The sequence below is a fragment of the Eumetopias jubatus genome, unplaced genomic scaffold, assembly GCF_037043125.1.
Source record: "Eumetopias jubatus isolate StellerSeaLion01/CBP00866 unplaced genomic scaffold, mEumJub1_p1.0 scaffold_1, whole genome shotgun sequence".
Classification (NCBI taxonomy): Eukaryota; Metazoa; Chordata; class Mammalia; order Carnivora; family Otariidae; genus Eumetopias; species Eumetopias jubatus.
In genome coordinates this window covers 201,739,184-201,752,841 of record NW_028274807.1, presented here as the reverse complement: position 1 = coordinate 201,752,841, position 13,658 = coordinate 201,739,184, and the positions used below count along the sequence as shown (strand labels likewise).

At 53.6% G+C, this 13,658-nt stretch overlaps 2 protein-coding genes across 5 annotated transcripts in view; one reads left to right on the top strand and one right to left on the bottom strand.

Annotated features, from left to right (window-relative positions):
* Positions 1-5,753, bottom strand: part of CCDC12 (coiled-coil domain containing 12) — a 49,479-nt gene extending 43,726 nt beyond the window's left edge. The window contains exon 1 of one of the 2 annotated variants that reach the window (XM_028087026.2): positions 5,623-5,753. In XM_028087026.2, the coding sequence (XP_027942827.1) occupies positions 5,623-5,718 (96 nt within the window). In that variant the 5' untranslated portion in view covers positions 5,719-5,753. The remainder of the gene's footprint in view (positions 1-5,622) is intronic. The other variant, XM_028087023.2, reaches the window with a different exon arrangement.
* Positions 5,754-8,035: 2,282 nt separating this feature from the next.
* NBEAL2 (neurobeachin like 2) overlaps positions 8,036-13,658 on the top strand; it is a 29,077-nt gene continuing 23,454 nt past the window's right edge. Inside the window, exon 1 of one of the 3 annotated variants that reach the window (XM_088028635.1) lies at positions 8,036-8,232. In XM_088028635.1, the coding sequence (XP_087884761.1) occupies positions 8,182-8,232 (51 nt within the window). In that variant the 5' untranslated portion in view covers positions 8,036-8,181. The remainder of the gene's footprint in view (positions 8,233-13,658) is intronic. The other 2 variants (XM_028087201.2, XM_028087203.2) reach the window with 2 other exon arrangements.

Sequence of the window (13,658 nt, the reverse complement as noted above, 5' to 3'; positions counted from 1 at the left end):
GAAAGGAGGACCAGAATCAGGATCCAGAGGGGATTAAGACATGCACATCAGGGCAGACTGACTTGGGGCCTATACTCTTTTTCCACCGTTGTTTTTTGTTCTGTTTTGTTTTTGAGCGCGTAACTCACAAAACCAAAAGGTAGTAGAAAGTATACAACTGGTTGATCCAGTTTCTCCCCTACCTTGCATCTGGGCAACCAGTCCAAGTCAGTACATAACGAGAGTCACCACCTGTTCCCATGGCCTCTCCTAACCTAACACTCACTTGGGATACCTCCGAGCCATGTGACCTTAGGCAAACCCCCTCATATTTACTAGCCTCAGTGCTTCCACCTATAAATTAAGCCTCCTCCTTCGTTCTCAGGGTTGCCATCAAGACCTAGATAAGATAAAGCAGGCAGCTGGCATCATTTCCAAAACACTGTTGTCCTGAATAAAGAAAATTAAACCGTTACGTGCTACAGAGAAAACAGGAGCACGATGCACTCCCCATCTCACTCTCCTTCCTTCCTTTTCTTGCACCTTCTCTAACACTACGTGTGTTGCCTGACTGTCTCTCCAGCTAACTGCAAGCTGCCTGGGGCAGAGACTTCCATCTGCTTTGTTCTCTGCTATACCTCTAGTGCCTAATGACTGGCACAAAGGACGTACCCAGTACACGTCGACTGAAGGAATGAATTACCAGCTCCAATAACCCATTTTGAACCAAGCCAAACAACACTTCATCACCTGCCACTGATCCACCCACTGACACCACAGCCTGGAAACTGAAGAGTCAACAAAAAATTCTAACTTCCCCTTTGCAAGAAATGGACTAAAGAAAGTAGAAAAATCAGGAGCTCCTGGATAGGAAAGATGCACCCGGAAAGAAAAAGGCTTCCAATGGAGCAAGAACGTGGCTTCACAATAACTCTTCCTTAAGAAGAATGAAAGGAGGGCGCCTGGGTGGCTCAGTTGGTTAAGCGACTGCCTTCGGCTCAGGTCATGATCCTGGAGTCCCGGGATCGAGTCCCGCATCGGGCTCCCTGCTCAGTAGGGAGTCTGCTTCTCCCTCTGACCCTCTTCCCTCTCGTGCTCTCTATCTCTCATTCTCTCTATCTCAAATAAATAAATAAAATCTTTAAAAAAAAAAAAAGAAGAATGAAAGGAAACTCCAAAGGCCAGTGAACTCTCATTTCCAAGACAGAAGCCATGTGATTTCCGACTGCACATTTTTTAGAAATGAGTTTACGGCCAAGAGCTTTCTGAAGCCAGAAATGTGAAGATTAAACCCAATTAAATTAGCAATCAATATACCAACAAATTGGAAAATCTACATGAAATGGGCAAATTCCTAGAAACACACAACGTACCTAAACTGACTCATGAAGAAATAAAAAATTTAAATACACATCTATAAATGGTAAGGAAACTGACTAAGTAATCGAAGCCCTCCCAACAAAAAAAAAGCCCAGAGCCAGAGAGTTTTACTGGTTAATTCTACCAAACATTTAAAGAAGAAATAATACCAATTCTTTTCAAACTCTTCCAAAAAATTGAAGAGGAGGGAATACTTCCTAACTCATTTTATGAGTTCAGAATTACCCTGATTCCAAAGCCACACACACTACAAGAAAAGTACAAACTCATATCCCCCATGACCACAGATGCAAAAATCCTCAACAAAATACTAACAAACTGAATCCAGCAAGGACCAAGGACCAGGGGGAATTTACTCCTGCAATGCAAAAACAGTTCAACACACAAAAACCAATTAACGCAATACAATAATAGGATGGGGGGGGGGAAATCACATGATCATCTCGATTGATGAAGAAAAAGCATTTGACAAAATTCAACTCTCTTTGATATTAGAGTGATATGATAAAAACACTCAACAAACTAGAAAGAGAAGGAAACTTCCTCAACATGATAAAGGCCATATTTGAAAATCCCACAGTGAATGTCACACTCACTGGTGAAAGACTGAAAGCTTTTCCATGATAAGGAACAAAAGAAGGATGACTGCTTTCACAACTTCTATCCAACATGATACTCAAAGTTCTAGCCAGAACAATTAGGCAAGAAAAAGAAACAAAAGACATCCAAATTGGAATAGAAGTAAAATTGTCTCTGTTCACAGATGATACGATTTTATATGCAGAAATGTTTAGAGTCCATGCAAAAAACTGTTAGAATAACTAACAAATTCAGCAAAGTTCCAGGACGTCGATTTTGTAAATCAACAGACAAATGTCAATTGCATTTCTATATATACTAGCAATGTACGACCTGGACAGGAAATTAAGAAAACAATCTCATTTACAACAGCACCAAAAAGAATAAAATACTTAGGATACATTTAACCAAGGAGCTGAAGACTTGTACAATGAAAACTAGAGAACACTACTGAAAAAAATTAAAGACTTAAATAAAAATTAACGACTTAAAAAATGGAAAGACATCCTATGCTCATGGATTGGGCGATTTAATAGTGTTAGGATGGCAACACTCCCCAAAATTATTTACAGATTCAGTACAATCCGTATCAAAATCTCAATGGTGTTTTTTGCACAAACAGAAAAATCCATTCTAAAATTCATACGGAATCTCAAGGGATCCCAAAAAGCCAAAACAATCTTGAAAGAGAACTAAGTCAGCGGATTCACACTTACTGATTTCATAACTTACTACAAGCTATAGTAATCAAAACAGCATGGCAGTGGCATAATGACAGACATATAAACCAATAGAACAGAACAGAATAGTCCCGAAATAAACTCTCACAGATATGGTTAAATGATTTTCAACAGTTCAATAGGGAAAGGACCATTCAATAGGGAAAGGACCATTCAACAGGGAAGACCATTCAATACGGAAAGGACAGTCATTTCAACAAATGGTACTGGGAAAGCTGGATATTTGCATGCAAAAGACTGTATTAGACATCTACATTATACCCTACATAAAAATTAACTCAGAATGGATCAAAGACCTAAAAATAAGAGCTAAGAATATAAAACTCTCCTGGAAGAAAACATGGGGAAAAAATCTTCAGGATCCAAGGTTTGATAATGGTTCATTAGGTATGATACCAAAAGCAGGATGAACAAAAGAAAAAATAAATTGGACTTTATCAAAATTAAGAACTTTGTGCTTCAAAGGACATTACTGGGAAAGTGAAAAGACAACCTTGGAATTGGGAGAAAATATTTGCAAATCCCGTATCTGATAGGGCGTTAATATTCAGAATATATTAAGAACTCCTACAACTCAACAACAACAAAAGTCAATTAAAAAACGGGCAAAGGGGCGCCTGGGTGGGTCAGTCGGTTAAGCGACGGACTCCTGGTTTTGGCTCAGATCATGATCTCATGGATTGTGGCTCCATGCTCAGCAGGGAGTCTGCTTGAATATTCTCTCCCCCGCCCCTCCCCCACTTGTATGTGTGCGTGCACATGAGTGTGAACTCTCTCCCTCCCCCAAATAAATAAATCTTAAAAAAAAAAAAAAAAATAGGCAAAGGACCTGAACAGACATTTCTCCAAAAAAGATGTACAAATAGCCATAGGCATATGAGAAGATGCTCAACATCACTCACTAATCACTATGGAAATGCACATCAAAACTACAATGTGATACCATTTCACACCCGATAGGATGGCTATGATCAACAAAACAGAAAATAACAAGTGTTGACAAGGATGTGGAAAAACTGGCATCCACGTCCACTGCGGCTGGAAACGTACAATGATGCGGCTACTGTGGAAAACAGCATGGCAGTTCCTTCAAAGGTTAAACGCAGAATTGCTATATAATCCAAAAATTCCACTTCTGGGTTCATACCCAAAAGAACTGAAAACAGAGACTCAAACAGGTATTTATACATTCATTACTCACAACAGCCAAAAAGTTAGAAGCAACCTAAAATGAAAAGATAAAATGTGGTATAGTACAAAGGAGTATTATCCAGCTTTAAAAAGGAATGCAATTTCACATATGCTACAACATCGATAAACCTTAAAAATGTTACGCTGAGTGAAATAACTCAGTCAAAAAATGTCAAATACTGTATGATTCTACTTATATAACATACCTAAAAGTAGTCAAATAGAATGGTGGTTGTCAGGGACGAGGGTGGGAGGGGAATGGGGAGTTACTGTTTAATGGGTACAGAATTTACATCTGGGATGATGAAAAAGCTCTGGACACAGTGGTATAGTTATATAACATTATGAACGTATTTCAAAAGGTAGACTTTATGTTAGATATATTCTGCCACAATAAAGAAAAAAAAAACAACAATCAGGCCATATTTTCAGCCCATTAAAAGAATCCCTCATTAAAGGCCAGTTCTCCTGATGGCCTGGGCATCCTTCCCAGGGCAATGAGCCTTGAGGATGCTATGTTGTCCTTTGTATTCTGACCTCAAGACCAGTCCCAGTAATCTGGGCCCCAAATCTAAGCCAAGAAGTTGGCCAGCCACTGAAAAACTGAGGCTTGAGCTTCCCTAGGCCAGGCAGTTTTTGAGCAGAACCATCTAACAGGGCCAACAAGTTGCCAACAAAAGCAGAAGCCAATCTGGCTAGTTTTCACTCTCTATTACTTCCCCTTTCACTTTCCCACAGGATGGCCATGCAGAAAGGAAACGGGCCAGATTGACCAGCCTGACTCTTTAAAGGTGGAAAGTTGAGTCCCTGTTTTCCCCCATTCACCGAAGGTCTAGATATTTACTATCCTTTATATGTTGTAGAATTAATAGTTTTTGCTCATCCAACAAGAGCAGAAATGACAAGCTCCACCCTCTGTGGTCTCTAGTGCCCTTTCACAGATGACCCTGTCAGATCTCAAAATAACCCAGTGAGAATTAATATAGTTATCCTCCACTGCAGACATGAAGAAACAGGCTCAAGGAGATGAAGCAATTTGTCCCAAGTCCCACGGCCCCAAGTGACAGGGCCAGGGTTTGCACACAGGTACTGAACTTCGGAGTTCTCCTTCCTCTTGACTACTCGGACAGATCAGAGGTGGAAATGGAATTGGACCATTTTGGTGTCAAACAAAAGCAAGGAAGATGCTTCCAAGTTTGGTAACTAATAGAGGACTCGGAGGTCCATCCCCAGAGAAGTAGCCTGGGAAGAACTAAGTGCCCTGCTCTTTCCCTGAGGTGCACCCTGACCTAGAAATGGGTCTTTCTTTCGGACTTTCGTACTCAACGATTCCAGCTGGGCGCTCAGAGCACGTCCCGTACTGCCCTGCCGAAGGCGCGCTGGAGGACAGGGGAGGGTCTGCCAGATGCACTGAATTTCACCAGGTTGGAAGGCCGGCTGGGTCCTGGGGAAAGGGGGTGATTCAGGGCGCTCATAGGCGAAACACCCGACGGTAGCCAAAAAGCGCGTAAGGCGCTAACCACTGCCCACCCCGCCCCGCGCGTGCGCGGCGACGGCACCGGCGCCGAAAGATTCCCAGCCCGCCAGCAAGCACACTGGGGGGGCGGGCTCCGACTCCTCGCGCAAGCGCCACCCGCGCGCGCATGCGCGCCCTCAGCAGCTGCCTTTTCCTAGTAGTCCCCTGTTCTCTCGTCCCTGTTCTGTTTCCGAACACTGGCTACCTCAGTCACAGTCCTCACTCTGCATTCCTCACCTTGCGCCCGGTTTTTTCCCGTAGGGCTTTCAGCCGTTCCTTTCGCCGCAATGCCTCTTCCTCTAGCCGGCCCACACCAGCCGCAGTACCCGCCATCTTGCCCACCCTCCTCTTCTCTCGTCCTGCATCGCGCAGGCCCAGGGAGTAGATGACTCTCTGGCGGCCAATCCAGGGACGAGAACGGGAGAACAGGAAGTCGTGAAAGCCAATCAATACTGAGTTGCTAGAGGGCCCGCCCTACCTCTCCCAGCAACTCGCCTCGCCTGGTGGGGAGGGCGTGGCAAAGAAAAAGGCCGTAAGGCTCGATTCGTCCAATGCCAATCAGTGAGAAAGCTGCGAGTGGAATCAGACCTGAGTGAAGGAGGATAGAGCGCGTCGATCGCTCTGCTTTTGCCTCAGCAAGCGCCAACCACAGCTCGTTCCCTGCGGGCCGCTTGGAAAGCGCTTGGCCCAGCCTTGTCCCCTTGTCCTGATTCTTCAAGGCCTGAATGCTTTCAAGAAGTCTTCCCTGACCCTACACTCCGATCCCAGTTCAATACAAGATCTGCCGTTCTTCCTCTACAGGTACCAGTGACTCCCTGGATGCACTGGTTCATGGGCCCCTAGGCCCTCTGTGTCCACTCTCAGCTCAGATAAAGCTGTGCGGTGCAGGGCTTGGCTGGATGGCCATGTCCTCCAGGCTCATGGACGAGCCCCTCCCACCTCCAAGCCCCCTGAAGCAGCAAAGTACTCAGGGTCAGACTACCTAACCTGGAGAAGAACAAACCCCCAACCCGGGCCCAGTGGGCCCCAGGAACCCCCTGAGCTTAGTTCCAGAGAACTACTGAGAGTTGATTTGGCCTTGACTGCAACAGGCGGCAAAGAGGTGCACTGCTCGCCGGCAGGGGCTGCCAGGGTCTTCTTTCCTGTGTTAACCAGCATGCCCCAACAACCAGGAGACCACTCTGGCTGAAGTTAAGACCTTCTGACAGGATGTCAGGATCCCCAAAGCCACACAGAGGCCTCCCTCCCCGCCAACACATACCATGACTCGTCTCTCAGCAAAGCTGTTTCCTGCCTGGGGCCTCCCTTCCCAGGCTGGTAGCAGGTGGATGCCCACTCCTCCCACTTCCCTTCAGAGGCCCCTGTGCCATAAGACCTCTGTCCAGCCCCTCCAAAACGACCCTCCTGACCTCACTAGCCGGGGCCTTTCGGTGCCCTGTTCCCCAGCATCCGGAGGGGTGACTTACCAGAACCTGTACCAGGATCACAGGTAGTACCAGGTAGTAGGTGCTCAGGAAATGTCAGCTCAGAGGTAGGATGGACAGGGCAGGAAAAAAGGCCAGAGTGGAGAGGCTGCCCAAGAAAAAGTCAGGAGGATGGAAAAGGATGGGAATGGGGAAAGAGTCTGTTTTCTCTTGGCCAAGGTCTGAGGGACTCCAGACTCCAGTTCCTCTAACTTACAGCACCTTTCTGGGCTCCACAAACTTCTCCCCAACTCCAACACAGGGCCTGACTCCTGCCCAACACCGGGGCGGGGGTGGGGGGGTCCTCACCTCCCAGGCAGGCTGGTTGGGGGGGGCAGGGAGAGATCCAGGGGGTGATGGTGGCAGTGGGCCAGCAAAGAGTCAGTCAGGCCTCCATCCCCGCGCGCGCTGTCCCCGGCTACCCACGTGATTCTCATTTGGCCCATCTGGGCTTCAATTTCTCCATCTGTAAAACTGAGGCACGAGACATCCTCTTGCCTTTAGCCTCTTGAGGTTAAAGAAAACAAAAGATGTGAAGACAAATGCTGGGCCCTAGAGTGGAGGATGCCTCTACTGGAGAATCTGGGAGGCTTCTTGGAAGAGGGGACCCGTGAGGATTGCCTAAATCTCCCAGGGATCTGCAGGGCAGACGAAGGGCACTGCTCTCTGATGTCCCCCCTCCTGCTCCACAAACAGTAAGAGCAAAAACGTGGCAGTCGGTCTCTGCATTAAAACGCTTAGAACAGCACCAGGCACGTGGTAAACTCTACAGGTGGCCGCTGCTTGTCGTTACCATTTGTTGAAGGACTCTGGCCATCTGAACGCGGCCCGGAGCCCCTGCCCCCCGACCCGGAGACCCCATTCTTGCACGAAGGGTGGCAATTCCAGGCAGGCGCACTGTGCGGCGGGCAAGCCTGGAATACCTGACCCCGACCCTCGTCCGGGAGGCTCGGACCGGCCCTTCCCGAGGCACCGTCGCGGGCGCGGACTGCTGAGGGCGGGACTGCGGGGCGCCCTCCCGGGCCGCCCTGACCTCAAGCTCCTCCTCCCTCCGGGCTCCCCGCCCTTTGCACGGTCCCAGGAGAGGCGGGGCGGTGGTAGCGGCAGCTAAGTGCAGGAAGCCGGGCGGCGGCCGGCCGCGAGGAGGAGGAGCGTGCAGACTTGGGTGGCTCAGCGCGGCGGGGGCCAGCACTACTTCCCCGAGTAGTACCGCGCCGCTCCGCCCCGGAGTGACGCCCTCCGCCCATGGGCCTGGCCGAGGGCAACCGGCGGGCGGCGCGGAGGAGGCGGCGGCGGCAGGTGGCGCGCAGCAGGGCCGGAGCCGGGCCGGGACATGGCCGCCTCGGAGCGGCTGTACGAGCTGTGGCTGCTCTACTACGCTCAGGTGAGCCCGCCCCGCGCCGCTCCCGCTGTGCCCCCAGCTCCGCGCGCCCCGCGCCCGCTGCACCTGCGCCCCGCGTTCCCGGGGCCGCGTAGATGCGCGCGCGCGCAGGGCGGACTCGGGCCCCGCACACACGTGTGCGCCGCCCCCGGCCCGCCGGTGCCTCTGGCCTTCTACCTGGGGGATGACCCCCGCGGGCGTGCACCTCAGAGAGCCTCTCGGGTGGGGACCGCGCAACCTCGGTCGCGCCTGATGAGGAGAGGGGCCCGGATTGAGGCGGCCGGACACCTCCCCCTTTTACAGGTGGAGAAACTGAGGCTCGGCAAATAAATGAGAGACCTTGTTGGGTTGGGAGGGGCAGGAAGGCTTAGTCTGCATTTGGGCTTGACACTCCTGTGGGCGCGGTCCTATTGGATGGTCATGGCCGAAGGGTCTGAGGGGGCTCGGGGCGGGGGGGGGGGGTGTCGGCAGGCGGGGGGCGGGGAGAGGTAGGTGGCGTCCCTACTTTGGTCCAATTTGAGTCAACTCGGACTACTCCGCATCAGTGCGCTGGCAGTGATGAGGTCCTCCCTGACCCTGAGCCGAGGAGGCCCCTACCCCACCCCTGGGTAGACCTGGGGGTCCAGCCAGAAGAAAAGATTTGCCTTGGATGCAGAGGGAGGGAATAGGGGAGGTGAGGTAGGAGGGATGTTTGAAGGGGTTGGAGCCCTTTCCTCCTGAGCTCCCTGTCCTGTCTCAGAGACTACCTCCTGTGGCCTCAGAAGGTGAAGGGAGTGACTGACCCAGGTGTCCTGTCAGAGCTGAGAACCTCGTGTCCCCCAAACTGTGTCTCACGCACATAGGCTCCCACTTTCCTTCTGCTTTCACAGCAGGGAGGGGTCCCAGGGTAACAGCCCCCTCCTCTTCACCTCGCTTCGGCGTCCCTCCCTGCACCTGCCTGGCATCATGCTTCTGGCTCAGGTGTACCCTGGGCACAATGGACTATTGTGTGCCCCTGATCTCGTCACTAGGGGGAAGTTCATGACCAGATCAGCTGGCCCTCTGTGAAGAGGCTGGCCGGCTGTCTCCTAGGACTGCAGGCTGGGTCTGGGGCCCTAGGGACCTGGAATCCAGGCCATAAGGACTGCAGCTTCTTGAGTCCACTTCGGTGGTGAGAGGTCCAGGCCCCTGGTAGGAGGCATCGTGTGTAGAGTCCCCCTTCGGTGTGACCCAAGGCAAGCTCTTTACACCTCTGAGCCTCTACTTCTCTATCTGTAAACTCGGCGCAGCCCTGACCTCAGGGTGGCCTAGACTCTGCAGAGGGGTAGCCCGTCTGGCTTGTCTGGGCCAGAGAAAACTCCTGCTTCCCTGGCCCCACTGGGTGCCCTCACTCAGGCCTCTCTGTCTACATCTCCAAGGGTTGGGGTCCTTGTGAAGGGAAAAGATCCAGAAGGAAACCCGCCCCTGGCCCTCCTGCCTCTGATCGCCCAAATGGCTCTGGGCGGATTCTCAGTCCTCAATTTTTTCCCCTGTGACTAGGTGAAGGGGGGCTTGAACCAGGTAGTGAGTCCGAGGGATGTTAACGTCAGTGCTGCTGGGGGAAGGCTGTCTCCCAGGACTGGACCTCCAGCGGAGCATGGTTGCCTCCTCCTGCCCCCTCCAGCTGAACTCTGCAAGTGGCCAGCCCCCCATTCCCTCAGCAGGGGGTTAGCACTCATTTCGGCTGAGTTCCCTCTCCCCATCCAGCTCCTCACCTCACCAGGGCAGGTCTGGGGCACGGGCCGGCTGATTGGAGCCCCAGAAGCCTGGGCAGTCAAGGGGCAGCCTAGGGCCTGGCAAACAAATCCAGGATGTGAGTATGAACCGGAAGCTTCAGCCAACCTCCCAGCACTGCCTTCCTGCCCACTTGGTCCCGCTCCTGCTCCCGGAACAGGTCCCCACCCCTCCATGCTGGGCTCCCAGGGAGTGGTGGCTATGCTACTTTGAGTCCTGCTAGGGACCTATTGTGTGGGTGTGCTTGGGGGAGGGAGGAAGATAAGGGAAGAGGTTGAACTGATAGAGGGTGTCAAGAGACCCCTGAGTTGGCCAGCCACCCAGCCAGAAGGTTCTCCCAACAACCGCGCCCCTCCCCTCAGCTGAGAGAGCTGACATCAGCTGGCAAACCTGTTTTCCCAGTTGTGGGTCTAGGCCCGCCCAAGGGAGCACCCCCTTTCTGCCCTTCCTTTCTCCTCACAGACCCCAGGTTCAGACCCGCCTGCCCCCCTCCCTCTGTGGGCCCTGCTCAGCTGGGAGCCACAAGTGGGGAAGGTGGCTGCAGGTGGCTTCGGAGGGAGGAAGGAGGGCCAGACTGCCCCTGGACATGACTTAGTCTGAGCCCCTCGGGGCCCTGGTGGGGAAATCAAGGCGGGGTCATACCAAGGTCATGGGACACGTTTGGGGTAGAGTCCATCAGAGCTCCAACCCAGTCTTCCTCCTGTGTTCCACTGCCCGGGAAAGGTCTAGTCCTGTGGGCCGGAGGCCTGGGGTGGGTCTGCACCCTGGGATGGCACAAGCTGTTTCCTCTAGCGTGGAGCCTTCTCTCTCCCGTTTGAGGAGTCTGTTGTCTCCTGTCCCCCTGACCAAGCTGGACCTCAGGTCAGGCCAGTCCCCATTTTCACCCTCACTGTGCTTGCCGCTTGGCAGTTTCCCCACACGCCACATTTCAAGAGGCCCCTTGGGCATCAGCTGAGTGGCTGGCTGCAGGACGCAGACCCCACAGCAGTGACCGGTCGAGCCACAGGAGCCTGAGTTCGGGCCTTGTGGGCAGAAGGGCTAGGAAGCCCAGGAGCAAGCTCCTGGAGAGGCCAGTTGTCGGGGTGGGGGCGGGGCCTGGGCAATGGGCGGGGCTTCCCCGGGAAGGGGCCGGGGGGGTGGGGGGGGGCCGGGGGGGGTGGGGGGGGCGAGGATAGGAGAACTGGGAGCAGCACCCAGCCGGCTGGTCCGCTGGGCAGCACGGGCAGCACGTAAAAGTTACGCAAAGTAACATGCAAATGATCAGCCCCTCTTTGGACTGGAGCGAAGTGTTGCTCAACAGCCCCCCAGTGAAAGGGAGCGCTGGGGGGCCTGACCCCTGGGGCACTCAGGGCCACAAAGGTCAGGACAGGACAGACATTCAGGTTCCAGGTGGGCAGCCCAGGCTGAACTCTTCAGTTCTGCCATCGAGGACTCAGGGTTCACCCTCATTGTGGACCCTGGTCAGGGGGTTCAAGGTCAGAGCTGGAGTTGACCTTGCTCTGCCCACCCCTCCCTGGTCCCTCACCCTGACTGATGAGCTCTGTTGCCTCATGGAAACCTGGACAGGCCCTCTGCTCCCTCTGGGACCTTAGCTGGGTCATATGCCTCCCTATGCCTCAGTTTACCCTCTTGAAATGGGAAAAAAGGAAGGTAGAATAGCCTCCTTAGTGCCTGCACCTCAGAGGGGCAACCAGGGTTTCCTCTTCCCTGCGTTTATTACCAAGGCAACTGAAGGGGGCAGGACTGAGGTGATGGGGAGACTAGCACAGAGCCCAGGCTTGGGGGGAGGGGCTGGTAATCCCTGGAGTTGTTATGGCAACTGGGGAGCTGATGTGGAAGTGTGGGGTCCCCATGGAAACAGGGTCGGTTACTATGGGGACCCTGGAAAGGAATTCTTGGTTTCCATAGTACCAGGACAAGGGGAAGGTTAAGCCCTGGGGGGCATTATGGAGACCAGAAGGTCCACCCCTTGCAAGACCCTGTCCCCAGGTAAGGGGGAGACACTGGCCCAACCACCTGGGCACTTGCACCACTGTGACTCAGTTGCCCCTGCCTCTGGCAAAGTCCCCATCTTCCTGCTTCCTTCTTTGACCTGAGCTCCTCCCAAGTCTGACCGCCAGGCACCCTGGTATAGCCAGAAGCCACCTTTGGCTTGACATTGCCATCCCCCTCCTGATGCTGAGTGGGGAGATTCCCCAGGCCTGAAAGAAGTTCTCCTGATCAGACCCCACCCCACCCTGTCCCATTTCTGCTTGCCTGTCCCTGGAAATGGGGTGCTCACTACGACCCAGACAATTCTGACTAGGTGGGGTCACCCACCTTGGAGCTACCCTCTTCTCCCCTTACCCTGCTCCTAGCTCTAACCTGGGGACCACCCACACCTTTCCACCTGCCTGGAACAGCCACCCCCTGAGACCTTAGTTCTGCCAGTGAACCAAGGTCGGCTACTCATTGGTCACTCATGGGAGTGGGTGGGGAGAACGTTAGTGTCGCCCTAGGATGCCAGGGGCTTGGGAAAGCAGAACCCTTGGATTTGGGGAGGGAGCTCCCACTCACCTTCTCTCATGCTGGGGGGTGGGGTGTGGTTTGGAGAAGCTTTACCTGTGAAGCAGGTGTGGAGGGATGGATTTCAAGGGGCAGCTGAAGCGCAAAGAGATTAACGGTAAGTAACAAGCTACTGAGTCTGAGAACCAGGGCTGGACTCCAGAACCCGTGCCCTCAACCACCGATTGGGCTTGGCAGCCCTTCCCTCTGAAGTACCAGACAGGGCTGGGTCTCCAAAAGGTGCCGGCTCTGGGGAGCATTCAGGCAGAGGAAGCACGGAGGGCAAAGCGTTTGCAGACCTGTGGGTGTGGGGACAGCGAGGAGTGCCCTTCGGCTGGGCCATCCGGAGTGGAAGGAGGGCTGAGACATGAGGGGAGGCTGGAGACCTGACCTAGAGCTTGTGCTGGGGTGGGTGACTGGAGGCACATGGGATGCCAGGTGGTAGTTGAGGAATTTCTGTGTATTGCACCATTATGAACTGCCGAGAGGAGGTGATGGGGTGGGGTCGGGGTTTGAAGCAAAGTCTGGGTGTCCCCTCGGGGCAAGCCAGGGCTGGTCTCAGGCCTGGGGCAGGGCAAGCAGGTAGAGGGGCAGCACGATGTCCAGCAGCTCAGTCGTCCCTGTCCCCCAGCAGACAGCACCCCCACCCACCCATCCATGCCACAGCTGCCTGCCCTCGGCCCCCCTGGGGTACCTCCTGCCAAAGTGGCAGTTCCGTGCCCACCCGGGGACTATTTGGGCCTAACTAGCCCTTGGGAGCCCCCCACCCCCAGTACTGAGTGCCCTCAGGGCTGGTCGGGCATAAACTGGGGGCCCCTGCAGACGTGATCATGAGTGCCCCCTCCTCCCAGGGTCACTGACCTCCCCCTCCCCACAGCTTGCTCCCTGGCCCATAGGGCCTTGGCACCACTTACAACTGAGCCCCAGGGCCTGAGGAGGAGCGTGGCTGCTCCTGACCTGCCGTCATGGGGCCCTGGCCCCTTCAAGTTAGGGACTGGGCTGGCCCTGCCCAACATTCCTGCTTGGAGCTGGGAAGGGAGGGAGGAGCTAGTCGAAGAGTGTGGGAAGCCCAGGCACCACAGCCGCCTCTCCCAGCTCTAGACCCCTTGGCATTCAGCATTGCCACCACTGTC